This window comes from Scatophagus argus, chromosome 4 (genome assembly GCF_020382885.2).
Source record: "Scatophagus argus isolate fScaArg1 chromosome 4, fScaArg1.pri, whole genome shotgun sequence".
Lineage (NCBI taxonomy): Eukaryota > Metazoa > Chordata > Actinopteri > Scatophagidae > Scatophagus > Scatophagus argus.
Window position 1 is genome coordinate 4,275,184 of NC_058496.1, and position 14,266 is coordinate 4,289,449.

At 41.4% G+C, this 14,266-nt stretch overlaps 1 protein-coding gene across 3 annotated transcripts in view; it reads right to left on the minus strand.

Annotated features, from left to right (window-relative positions):
* LOC124058103 (EGF-like repeat and discoidin I-like domain-containing protein 3) overlaps positions 1 to 12,651 on the minus strand; it is a 97,539-nt gene extending 84,888 nt beyond the window's left edge. For all 3 annotated transcript variants that reach the window (XM_046386979.1, XM_046386978.1, XM_046386977.1), the window contains exon 1: positions 12,225 to 12,651. In XM_046386979.1, the coding sequence (XP_046242935.1) occupies positions 12,225 to 12,288 (64 nt within the window). In that variant the 5' untranslated portion in view covers positions 12,289 to 12,651. The remainder of the gene's footprint in view (positions 1 to 12,224) is intronic.
* Positions 12,652 to 14,266: the final 1,615 nt, after the last annotated feature.

A 14,266-nucleotide genomic window follows, 5' to 3' on the forward strand; every position in this document is an offset into this window, starting at 1 on the left:
GGTTAGAGGATTCATCAAAAGTAATCATAACCTCAAAGGCAAAGTCCTCTCTTTGGAGTTTCTGTCATGAAAACAACTTCTGTTGCTACAAAAGCTTCCAACCATAGCAACTCAAAGGAGTGGGGCTCTTTCTTGCCAACCAGAAGTATCGTAACCCTCTATGGTCTGGGTAAGCTCAAACCACTTTCTCTGAGAAATGCTTTTCATCGTTTAAGACCACCTCCACTGCTCCTCTAACTTCATACTGAGAGTAAACCAAATTTACTTTTCAGGCAGTCTGTGCTGAGATATATTCCCACAGGAGTCCTAAATTCCAGATAAGACCATCAAGGCTACAGTGCATGGTGTGGTTCAGACCCAAACTGTGCTCACAGAAAGAACAGAAGAAAGCGGTTCAAAGTGAGGGGTAAATAAATAATAATAAAAATAAAATTCCAAAAAAGAAAAGCCCATCTTCTTTCTTTTCTTTAGTGTAAAGGTCTCCATCCTTGTTAGGAATGAGCTGGTCCCCCATTCTGCCCTCTATTGCTCTCATTACTGTGTATCCTGCCTCAGCCAATTCTAAGCCCTGCAGAGGTGCACAGAGGGCTTTGTCTGAGGATAAGATCGATACCTGTCCTCATCATGGGCCAGGGGCAGCGATAATGCACTCAGTGCAGGGTCTGGAGGGTTCACAGGAATTTGGAGCAACCAGGGACTAAGGACTCGAGCTTTCCTGAAGTGAAACTATATGACCCATGGAGTAACTACTGAATAAAAACAGTTCAAAAAATACGGTGATGCATTTTAAATGCACATATTTAAAGATTTTATTGTGTCATGTTGCCATTACAAATCACTATAATTTGATGCAGCAGCACCACCTAATATAAATGTAACAGGGTTAATTGTTCACTGCATGCATCATGCCCCTTTTATGAATACCTAATTCATGTGGTGATTAAAAGCTGAATTTGGCAACCTTTGCCAGCCAACCACCACAGGACAAAGCCCAGGTGGCCCAACCCTGCGGATCCCAACACAATACACCGTACCACAGTATTTTTCCTCCATATGCAGCATCCTCCCAAGACACTGCAGGCTCAATAAATTATAAATTCTCTGACCACAACACAAAGTTGAGCCGTAAGTTGGCTAACCTCTGAATGCCCTTAGCTGTTCTTACATTGTAAAGTGATTTATTTTGTGTGATGGCCTCGGCAGGTTACTGCTATAAACTGCTGAGATACAAGTTAACTCCTGGGGCAGTAATTCTGTTAGATTCACTACCCCTGTATTGTAATCAATGACAACTATGGCACTGCTAACATGCATAACATGTTAAATGGTTATTTATGTGTTATAAGGTTTGGCAGGAGCTGATAAATATGAGTTGTCTGATCTTTGGCATTAATTAAGGCATCTTAAACTATGAAATCAACAGAAGTATGTATACAAAAGGAAGAACAGTTTAAAATGTATAAATGTTTTCAATGTCTTACATCAAGCCGGGACAAGTGAAAGGGAAAGAGGTGGAGGGGAAGTCGGCCAAAACAACCCATTTCCTAATAAACTTTACAAATGGGCTTGTGAGTCGCAGTTGTGTTATTTTTATTTACATCATATTTCTGCTTCTGCTTCTGATATATGTAACTTACCAGTTCTATTGATGTTAAAATGTATGTTTGAACCAAAAGGTGGAAGATGAACGAAGTGACCTTCTTGCAGATCAGTTGTGAAAAATTAGAACTTTTCTTTTGTATCATGCAGCAAAAAAGGTGCAGCATGATGTGTTTGAACTAATTTGCCTCACTTAACAGTACATCCTGTAATGTACTGTAACTATGATGAAACGACATATTGTCTACATACAATTTTTAGCTCTCTGTTCCTCCCTTATACTTTGCTACATTTTCTGTTATACTTCCATTCCACTGCATTTTCAAAGTAAATATTTTCTCCACTACATTTATTTGATAATTATTATAATCAATTATTTTTTAAATTAATTTATTTTATTATTAGTTAGACAAACACAAAAACACTGATCCTGATAATAGGTCTATTCCCAGTATAAAACAGCGATCACAGATTTGATCGCAAAATTTCTTGTGAAACTGTGTATGGCCTGTTGAAAAACATCAAGTCAAGAGTTTCTGGGAGAACACACATTTAGGTCTGAGGGGAGGGCTAATCATCAAATCCATTCATTATCTCCTGTTGAGTGGGAGCTACAGTATGACTGAGCGGACAGCTGATGTTAAAGCTTGTGGCTCGATTCAGGCTTGCAACACGCTGCTCTCCCTTCTCTCTGCCCCCCCACCACCTCGTTTCTCTGCACGCTCATTACAGATGCCCTAGTTTGCTCGTGAGCCAGGAGACCCTTGCTAGCCTCATTACAAAGTTGGAAACCTCCCATCTTTTGTACCTTTTTTCCAGACAAGATCTCCCACATTCATGCTTGTATCCCAGAAGCATCATAAAAAGATTCATCAAACATGTATAAAGAAGTGGAGCTCAGATCTCATCTGAATCTTCACGCTAACTGCCGAAGAGGAAGGTGTCGGTGATGGAAAGCGCCAGAGCAGATTAACAGGCGAGGAAAGAGAAAGGGGACGGGGGAAAAAGGCGTTTTACTTGAAAACTGTGTGACTAATTCACAGAATTAATGCATATTCAACAGCACATGAAGGCACTTCTGTGACCCTGTTCGTTAAATGTTTACCTCATTAGCTCTCTTGTTGTCATGATGTTTTCCATGTGGCATTTTGGATGAAAGGGAAATTATGCCACACAAATACGCCCTGACTGAGCAAGCGTCTGATTCAAAATTCACAAAGGATGCAGCAGCACAGCAAATTAAATGTTTAGTCGTTTCTCTGTGTAAGAGAAAGGGAAACACAGAACTTATCGTAGGTTTCACAAACCCAGGAAACAAATTTACCTGCATGTTATCATTGTTTCATCAGCATTAAAGAAAGCATTCCAAGGAACATGCTTATTCACAATGAAAAATACTATGTGGAAGCTGCAGCTGGCTTTATTACACCATGTTGCATGAAGTAGTCACAAGATATTTTCTGACCCTTGTTATACTTAAAACTCGCTGTGCATGTGGACTGGAAAGGGCAGGCCTTGACAAATTGAATTTTTTCATCTTGCTTACCCCTTAGTCAGTGAGTTTCATGTAGCCAGCATGACCTACTCTCAGAGCCTCAGTGTTGAGCACTACAAGGCTCAGCATGCACCAGCTTTATGAGCGATAATGCACAGTCACGGCTGATTACCGAACATCCAAATATTATATTGTGGCTTTCTTATCAGTGATTAAGTAACTGCAATATTATATAAATAGCCGCAAATATTACATTGTAGCTACTTGTCAGCTCATTTCGGTTGCAAAAGTAAGACTGAGCGGGAGAATGAAAATGTCACTTTGCATTCTTATTGGAAATGAATAGCTGATGTGCAACTGAAGGACAGGAGACACACAGGCGTCAGACAGAAACAGACAAGCATGACTCTGCGAAATAAGCACCTGCTCCACAAACACAAAAGTCTGACACACAGTGCAGGCACAAACTCTGATAGCTTTATTCATACCATCAACCCAGCTGCTGCAGCCATCTCAGAACAGTGGTTTGATGTGTTATAATTACAACATGTGGAGTTTGTGGAAGAAAGGGGGAGAGTGAAAGAGGGGTGAGACAAACCCCAAAGATTCCTCATCAAGGCATATGAGGCGCTTAAAAAAATAACACTCTTTGATTTAAACTTTTGAACTTCTTCAGCTAATTTAACTTGTCAGACACCTCAAAGCTTCAACACGCTGAGAGATTTACAAGCACAGCGTTCACAGTGCAGTTCACTAAGACTTTTGCCTCCATCTGCAGTGGCGCACACCCACCTAGAACAGCTGAGGCAGGTTAGAAAGATCACACTCGTAAATATTTCATGCACCTCAAACAGTGGTGAATAATACAGAGACCATCCAAGCACACTACCTGGCTTCGAAACAAAGTGCGACATTGTTCGGCACGGTGAATGATGTCAGTGGAATTAGCTTGGATGTACGGCATGTAAACAAATGCGATGTGAGCAAAATCTCTTTAAATAAGCCTTTAAAGAAACAGTCAATAAGGTCTTGACAGCTGCTCGTGGGTGTGTTTCAACCTCACACTATTCTTTTAACTGATGTGTCTATAGTGAAAACAAACAGCAACAAAATCTATATGAGCAGCTCCAGTCACATGTAGCTTTTCCTTGAGAAGCATTATAGCAGAATAACACAAGCACACTGTCCATTGTTAAATCTGTCAATTGACAATAAGCTGAATTCATCCTTTACCTGTCAACGTTTCAGGAGGAGCAGCGATTGTGCTGCTCTTTGTCAAGGCATTTCGATGTTCATCTGAAATGGGGCACTAAGAGCTGCCTTGTTACTTGTTGTTGCTGCCTCCGATTCAGAGGAACTTGATTGTACATGTTTTAATTTATTAGGGCTTCAATTTGCCTATGATTGCCTCATGCACCCCTAAAAAGAAGAATATGGAGAAAAAAGTAATCTAATAATCAGCTTCTTACCCGGACCTAACAATTACCAAAATGGCGCAACTTGTTGCAACAATTTCCCATTTTTAAGGGACAATGGACTGCAATTACACAGCAGAGAAGATCATCTTTTTATGCTTTTCTAATGGGCTTTACTTTGAAGTTTGAAGGTGAGTGGTTGCTGTTCATTGAACTTCACGTTAAAGAGGATTTTCATTCTGGCTCTCGGCTGTCTCTTTCTTTCCCTCCCTCCCTCTCCCATGTCTGCTATTACACACCCAAGGGTAATCTAAAACATCTGGACTGAAGATATTCCACTTTCAGTGTGTAAATGGGTAGCATATACTTTATGCCATTACCTCAAATAGTCCTGCTGAAAAGTAAATGACACTAGTCCAGGACAGATAGTTCATATTTGAACAAAAGTGCAATCTCTCGGTTCAAGTTTGGCCTATAGACTTGTAATATCAAAGAACATATGTCATGATTTCTTTTAACAAAGATCAGTCACTCACCAAACACTCGCTTGTTGGCATTTAGTCCAGTTTAGTATAAAACCAGGATGGCAGACATGATAAATAAAATGATGTGTTGGTCTTTTTGGCAAATGAGTGAACTATGAATTCATGTGCAGAGCCAGATTTGCTGCCTAGACATTGTGTATTGTGTGCAGACATTTCTGGGTTATCTCTCCGGGCTTCAAGCCCCCCCTCCAATTAACTTTCAACCTCGGAATTTGTTTTCCATTGTTGACATGGCTTTTATACCCAGTAGCATTAGCCTTCTTCAATTAATTGGCCTAAAGTCTAAAATGTGTCCTTGAAAGTAGCCACACATACACACAACATTGTTGGTTAAGGTTAAAATGCAGTACGCTTCCCGACTGATGAGTGTGGGAATGAGATGGAATACACAAACAAATCAAACAAGGCCTGCATCTACCAGAATGTGAGAGGAAAAAAAAGAAAGATATAATCAGAATGATAGATGGTAAAATGGTACCTGGAACAATAAAGTACATTCATGAAAAAAAGGAAAAGGGTTAAGTTGCCTTTTTAACCCTTACGTTCAGACTGTTACATGAGGGCTCATTATTTAAATATGCCTCTAGAAGAGGAATAAGCAGCCCACATCTTCTTAGGGCTTTTCCACGTAAGAACTTAAGTCTCCTGCACCCATCTGATCTCAAATAAGTAGACTGAGCTTATTGAAAATGCAGGTACACCACCAGAGCCCGACAGAGTGACTTCATCAGACAAAAGCAAAACTCTGTGCTTTAACTCCAAACTTACTCTGACTAAAGCTGGCTTAGCTTCAGTCTGCAGCAAGTACAGCATGCTAGTTCAATAAATAAAAGCTTAAATGTTGCAAGCTTTGGCTTTATTTGGAAAATGACCCTCAAAATCTCCTCCCATTACAAAGTTAATGTGAGACTGGATGGCCTACACACACCTGCCAAAGCTGTAAAACTGAAAGCTTTGCAGACATTTTTAGGAAAGAGTCTTTGAGAGCTGGAAAACTGTATAAATTACAAGTGTACACTTAAAAGACATTTATATCCTGACACGCAGCAGGTATTACATGAGAAAAAAATGTGTCAGGAGGTGGCTTTTTGTGTAAAGATAAAACATTCAAACTTTCAAGAGGTCTATGAGTCATTGCATCCATGTATAAGCTTTAAACTCTGTCGGGGAAAAAAAAGACATTTCATTTTTAATCTCACTGTCTAAAGCTTTGGTCTGGCAATAAAGCTTTAAAAGGCTGAAACTGCTCACACCTCCTCAGATTTACAGGCTTCTGCAGTTCTGCACCTTATCCACAATAATTTATTCTGTTTATTGATCTTCTGTGGAAATGTGGACTCCTTCAATCAGGGCCAGTGCTGATAATGAATTGGCTGATGCTGTTCTGACACCTCCCGGACAGAAAAGGGCGGGTCCAAAGCTTTCAGTATCCACTCACACTACAATACGAAAATTGAGTTTGGGTCACGTAAAGAATGCAGTGGAAATCCACTCTGAGGCATGTCGGAGAGCTTTGCATTCCTGCCTCACAACTCCCTTCCTACACATACACACAAACACACACAAACACACCTACACACAAGCATGCAGTCATCGAGGAATATCTTAACAGTTTGACTCACTTTACATGTGTAGAGGCAGGGGTTTAAAAGCACAAAACAATTAAAAAAGGGAGACTCATTTATACAGTAATTGGTAATTGCACAGCCATGTTGTTAGTGCAGACGATATGCTTTAAACTTAAGGTGCTTTTCAATTTGCAGTGAAAGGCTATTTAGTTATTCTTTGGCTGGATGCTTCCTTTTAAAATCATACTGAAAACACAGCGCAACTGGCATTCTCAGAGTAATATAAAAGAACAGAGAATGGTGAAATTTGTGCTCTCACATTTCATAACTGAGCAAAAGAAGAAGCAGAGTGAGGATAAGGAATGTATGTTTAGGAACGAGGCCAATCCAGATTTCTTTGGGATTTATTTCTCATTTTACGAGTTCTAATCTGATTTGAGCTGTGATTTAAAATGTGCACCATGTTTAATGATGACAGGTGGACAGTAGAGAAGACTAATGTTTTCAATGGCAATAAGCACAATACTCTCTGACCACCTCAGAGAGGCGTTATTTGTGAGGAAAACTGGACACTGTATAATGAAAGAGAGTAGCCTAATGCTACTCACTACAGTAAGCATTATGAAGGCACTGCAGTGTTCACACTCTGAACATAAACTCATGTTTGTGTTTGTTTTAGGGTAAATACTCATCTGATGTCTACTGATTATTTACCCTGGTCTCTATATAAAGGTGCAGCACACATAGCAATAAATCTATATAATTACGAAACAATATAGAAAAAGTCATTTGAATACAGTTTCAGTTATATCCCCGAGGTGCAGCCAGAAGTAAATGAATGTGAGCAGATAAAAATGTGCTGCTCATCTTCTCCTCAGCTTATACGTGAGTTGCTGCTTGGTGAAATTTCAGAGAATTCAGGTTAAAACCACAAGTTTGTAACTTAATTTCAACACTGTGTTAAAGTTATTCTATCCAACAAATCATGCACTCTCAGGATGATTGTGTTACATATGCCTTTGGATATCAAGTGGTGCAGTGCAGTGGTGGCCAAGTTTTTGAGCTTTTCCAGGTACCATGTAAACATCTACTAATTTTCAGTAGTACAGTTATTTTCTGCGTTCATCACAAGACTTGGTCATAAGGCTACTGCTCACACAGGACCATCCAATAAGATCTGCAATAATGAATAAGTGAGTGAATGGACCAGCTATACATTGCATGTTAAAAATGATTTGTCCAGACAACAATTTATGGAAAATTGTACCATAAAATCAGGTTCAGGGCTGATGTGTTCTGTCTGGATGGCTTTGGATATCCCTTTAGATGGCAAGCCTATCTGTTTCTATGAGACCTGAGACAGCAAAGTGAGTCAGCCTCAGCAAAGTCACGAACAATCCCCAACAAGCTTTTACACTGCAATCAAACCATGATCTAACTTCAGTATCTACTGTATTTTTGGCACACACACACACACACACACACACACACACACACACACACTGAGGGCCTGCCCGTGCCTTCAAAAGTTGAGTCATTAATCGTGACCGAGTGGGATTACTTAAAACCAGCATGTGGTCTTATGAATGCCCAAACTATGAAAGGGTGGTCTTAGCTGGGACGAAGTGAAGCACACTCAATATGAAGTGACACTACAAACGATACATTCATATAATCTTTTTCCACTCTTTCTTCTTCTTTTTCTTCCTGACATGGTCACAGCCTGAATTTTGACACTGGCATTAACAGAACGCAAAGAAGAATCGCTGCTTAAGCCAGGCATCATAACGTTACATTATGATACGCTGCTTTTAGTACACGTCAGACCTTCAACATGTCTGTGAAAATTCAATATCCGGGTTTCAGATTTTTGTGAAGAGAAACATCAGACATTAATTTAAGTATGAGGGAAAAACAGACAAACTCTTGCTACTGCTGATGAGTTTCTGTGCTTGTCTGTTGTCTGTGTGATGTGTGTTTCTTTTCCCTCTCTGACTTACAAATGCAGAGTTGACAAGCCTGAAATCACACTGAAACGCTAGCACTCGGCCTAGAGCACCGTAGGTCGCCAACACCAACATTTTGCTTGAGTCAGACACTTATGACTACTCAGGTGATTACTGAATTACAAGAGAGGAAATCAGATACAAACACATAACAAAAACAACACTGACAGTCATTTTGTTTCTGTTTGAGTCTGTGTTGGCTTAAACAACTTTATGTTACCACTGCGATGTCCATCCTCAACTCAAGGCTGCACTCAAGTTATTTGGTAAGCACTTACGGTACTCAGCGTGTGTCCTTGCAACCTCTATGACCGTCCCTCTAGTGCCCTCACGGTAAGTCAAGCATGAAATGTAGGCAGGACAACAGAGGCCACATTACAGCAAAGAAAAATAGCACTGTATCCCTTAACTTGTCACCACAGGAGACAGATGAACTCTCCCTCAGTTATTATAGGGATTCAGGAACATCTGCACTCACAACAAGAAGCCCAATCAAGGTTGGCAAACATGAAAAAAATAAAGATAACAGGAGTAAGTGGGAGGAGAAGTCTTTGTGGAAAGACGGATTCCAATGTTCTGACATCCCATGTTGCATTTTCTTATGTGTGGGTTGCCGTCCAATGAGTTACCGGTACTTCGATTCCTCTGGTTATCGCGGCAACTGATCTGACAGGGGTCTGACCTCTCTCAACTGATTGAAGACTGTGCCATTTAAACCAAGAGCGAAGGGCACAGTAGAGGCACGCTGCAAGTCATTGTTATTAAAAGTCACCTGTACATCAACCATAACCTTCACTGTCGGTGAATGCAATGAGCTTTCAAACTGATCGTTATCATCTGCAGGCATTTAACATTCTACTATTAATATCCAGTTCATTAACTGTTTGCAAACTGGGGAAACAAATGATAACAGAGTATGTTTGGAGAACTAACACAAGGAAAAGCAGCAAATCATCGCAATTGAGAGGCTTTAATAGGCAAATGTTTGAGATTTTGCTTTCAAAAATGTCAGAACAATAATAACAAGAACAGGAATGGTTGTTTTGTTTGCTGTCATTCAGCTAATCAATTACTCCACTCATCACTGCAGTTCTGGCTAATACTAAACTATACTGTACTATGTATACATTACAGTGATCGATATACATCAAATAACTGAATTTGAGGTATGACAATTGACAGTTATACAGTACTGTGCATCTGCTGTAGTATAACAATGCACACAAGGAAAATGTAAGTGAATTAATCCGTGCTGTGTCTTAGGTTAGATGGCCCCACGATATCCCACGCAGCATTAAGTTGCATCCTGCCAACATTTCCATCCCTCTTATTTCCAGCCAGGTTGATTGTTTATCCAAATGCCCCAGATGTTGCCTGCTGCTAGAAAGTAGACTTATGGCCTTTTACCTCAAATTCTGAACTGACCAATCAACAGTCTGTGAACTAGATGAACATCCCACACAGCCAATCTGAACCGACAGTCACTGTGGAAATGGCAAGCTGCTTCATCCGTGTTGAGTCTGTGAAATCTCTTAGCGAAATGAACAGTGACCAACAATATTAACACTAATCATGATTCACCAATAGCAGACAAACACACTGCCTCTCCAGATGGCTGTCCATTTGCCTAAAAGGCTATAATTGCACAGCTATTATAACAAGACTGAGACTAAAATTAAGATGCATAAAATTCATTAAAACTGACTCTCTAAACAAGCACAAAAGCATCTTACATTTCCATACAGAGGGCTCTCTGGTGCAGTCATGTGCTTTGTCCAGGCAGACAGGCAGAACCCCAAACAATGTGTGAGAGTCAGCACCAGTAACCAATGAGAGGAAGTGATGTATTGCACACTCACTTGGAACAATGCAGTCTGTTTTACCTGAAGGCGAATGTTTCTGCCCCATCAATTTGTTTCAGTGGACAGAGGCGCCCTGTGACATCCTCAATAGAGTATTTGGTAGCAGCTGTCTCTGAAGACATCTGCTACCTTTGAGCAACAAGAAAATGCAAGCACTGCCTGGCTTTTGCGCAATGAGGAAAAGATTACTAATCATCATGATGCATTCTTCGTGCCTCCTTCTTTATGGCACAGTGTTTGAATGCTGTTAGATCTTTGGAGCCCTTTTCAGGCCGACTTTGAGATGTCAGGGGGGAAAAAAAGACGGAGCAGTTATGTTGCTAAAATAGCGACCACGGTGACCATTGGTTCTAAGGATGCTCACACATACTTCAGATAATGTTCAGATATAACACTCTCCATCCACCTCGATTTACTCCTAAAACCAGCTCCTCACTGTGGATGAGGTTACAGCTGTACTCCATTTGAAAAGGAGACGGAGAAAAATCCCTTTACAGTACCACAAATTTAAATGGGATGTGATTAATTGAGGGGCAAGTTCAGGGTGTATTTTTAACTCACTGAGCCTTGAAATAAGTCGACCCACGGCGCCACAGCTCCCTGCTTCTCCTCTGCATTCATTATGCCAGCTTACCGGGGAGTATTACGTCTTGTAACAGCTGACTCTGAGTTGACACTGTGAGGCTTGTGTAGCCTTAGAAACTCTCCTGCTGTAGAGACAGAGGTCTGTACTATGTGTGTGATTCCTGAGGCAAGCATGTTGCCAAATGAAAAGAGACAGGGAGGGTGGCATGACCCACTTCCATAAGGGCCACACTGCTGTCTTCACATAAACACCATAGGTACTGTTCTGCACTGTTCATGGAAAATACACAAACACTTAAACATCCAAACACCCAGAAAAAGGAGGATGGGGGGGGGGGGGGTAATTTGAATGCTGATCCAGTGGGTCAGACGGGATCTTAAAGCTTTCAACGCACTCCTCTCCATATAAGACAGCCTAACAGTTTTTGATAAGACTCTATCAGACTTGCAGTGCACAACTGACCTCCTGGTGTCATCCGAGTCAATGCTGGTACCGCGACGCAACCAGTACAGAAGGCTCTCCTCTCCTCTACAAATGAGAGCATCTGGGTCTGTCTGGAGCTCACGTCGAGACATCTTACCAAAATCTCTTTTTCTGAATTCGACTTGGTTAAAAAATGACAAAGTGGCGGTACGGCTTCTTGGAACCAGTGGAAGCACCACAGGGGAGCGAAGATTATCACTGTGAGGACGCGCAAAATACTGGGGCCGTGCACATTTCTACCTTAGATGTGCGCGACTGATGCCTGGGCTGATTTGGCTCCTTGTCACACTGTAATTGCGCCTGGATAGAAAACAACGACAACAACACTACGAATAATAATCACCTGTTTAATTAAGTCAAACAAGTGAATCAATTAACTAAGCGGTCTTGTGCAGATTACAGACGCGAGTTTGGCATTGCCAAACCGTGCTGTTAGGCGGCTCGTATTCTGCAAGCAATAAAGGCTCACACACACACACAAACGCACGCACAAACAAATATATGAAATATATCCTGCTCATGTAGGCTTCCCCCTTTAAAATATTCAATGCACTTGCTCACTTTCAGCACCATGTAAAGGTATAAAGGTGCTCATCAGTTCGGACTGGTCGTGTAATAAAAATGTTCTGACGACGACAATGACAGCCGGTCACTTTTCCACTCACCTTTCACGTGCTGCGGGACAGCGGCGCCCAAACACAGGGCGATGGAAAGGAGTAGCGGTCCCATCCTCTCTCACGACAAACAGGTCTGACTTCCAAGGTTACGCAGACGTGCTGAAAAACCGCCGAGCAATAGCCAAAAGTTGTCCCTCCTGCGCTCTCGCCGGACTGTAGGATTTGCCCTGGGTGCTGCTGGTATATGTCCTCTCAGGTTAAGTCCTCCCCTCTGTGGTAAAGTCAGCAGAGAGACGCGCTAGTCACCTGGATTGTTGTTAGTTTTTGTTTTTTCCACCTCCGTGCTGAGGCAAGTGAAGTGCGGCTGCCGGGTTCCTCTCCGCTGCTGCCTTCCCCGCTCCTACCGCAGTGGTGCGATGTGGTGGAGAGAGCGACGTGAGCGCTCAACGCTCCCCTCAAGAAGCACTGCTGTCAAGTGTCCTGGAGTTAGAAGAATCTCCACGTCCGGTAGAGACTTCCAAAATAATACCGGGTAATTGATTCCTTTGAATTGAAGATAAACTGCATTTGCCTTTCTTAATGCAAAATATATTCCGTATATAGGCAACATTTTATTATCATCTTAGTTTTTCTGCTTTCCACGGATTGCAGTGCTCAGTCAATGAAGGCTTATGCAGGCACAATGTTGTTTCGCTCAGTAACCTATTTGATGCATTTATTATGACTTTATGACTTTATTAAGATTTTTATTAATATTTAAAAAAGAAAAGAAAAACAAGTTTTGTTTTGAAGGTACAATCGCCCTACATCCTGCCTGGGCGGTGCACATTGACGCAACTTCAAGGACGGTTCGTTTGGCTCACCGGAGGATGTGCGCTTCACGGTCGGTCACAGTAAAGCGACTGGGGAACTGTCTCGCTGATGGAGACAGCTCTTCCTTCTCTCCCCTCCCTTTCATCCTCCTCCTGAAGAGCACTTCCAAAACGCCTGGCGGGATGGGACTCTAAATTGTGTATAATCAGCCTCTTCAGCCTTTCCTTAACCTCTATTTCTTTACTCCCCATGGCTTCCTTTGAGCCGGAGGAAGTTGGGTAGCTGCTTCAAGTGCCTTTCCTCTGGAAAGCCTTGTTCAGTTTTTAAGTGCAACTCTTGAACTAGCATTCCCACCCAAGATATTCAATTAGATATTTCTGTGAAGTCATGAAGTTTGACATGGTGGAATATATGTTGTTGTTGTTGTTGTTGTTGTTGTTGTTGTTGTTGTTATGAACAACACTTATACATCTTCTGTGGACATCATGTATATTTTCGTTGTAACGTTATTAAAATGATCTCCCTTGTGTCTTTGTTGGGGTCTTATCTGTTGTTTCTGGAAGAGGCAGGTGAATGTGTGGTGCTACATGATGGTCACTGAAACACAGTGTAACATCACACTCTCAGTTTGATTTCATACCAAAATTAAAGTGTGTGCCCACGCCTCAACATGCTTACTATGACTCCATGAATGACTGCAGCACCACATGCACAATTTCACAGCTTAGACTTGCCTTTTCCTGTTGAAAAGTCACTTAGTGAAATGAAACCTGATCTGATGATCTCACTGAAAAGCTGATCCTAATGGCCAGCTTGGGATTTCAGCCACCCATCCATTCAGACACCACTGACAAGGTGCCGATGATACTGGCTGTCGGTACCTTACTGAGTGGCGACATTTCCAAAACTAGATTATTTTGCACAGGGGCGGCATCACAATAATTGTTCATGTGCCATGTGTGATATTTTAGCCAGCACTGATTGGATTCTGATAGGCCTTTGGATTAACTGAGTTGCACTTTGGTGATTGCAAATTTACACCGATTAACCCGTTGTGTGGGCTGTAATTACAGAACAAATCAAGAACATTTTGCATTTTTAAAATATTAAGGTGTGTGTGTTAGAACAACAGTCTCTGCTTGCAAGGACATGCAATTACGGATGTGATGTCCTCTTCAAGTGACAATTACCTGACATCAGTGTATCATTTTTAGGAGACATCACGCATCCTGTTGAATACCTGTAAACTCATTTTCTGTTTACTACACATTTTAGTG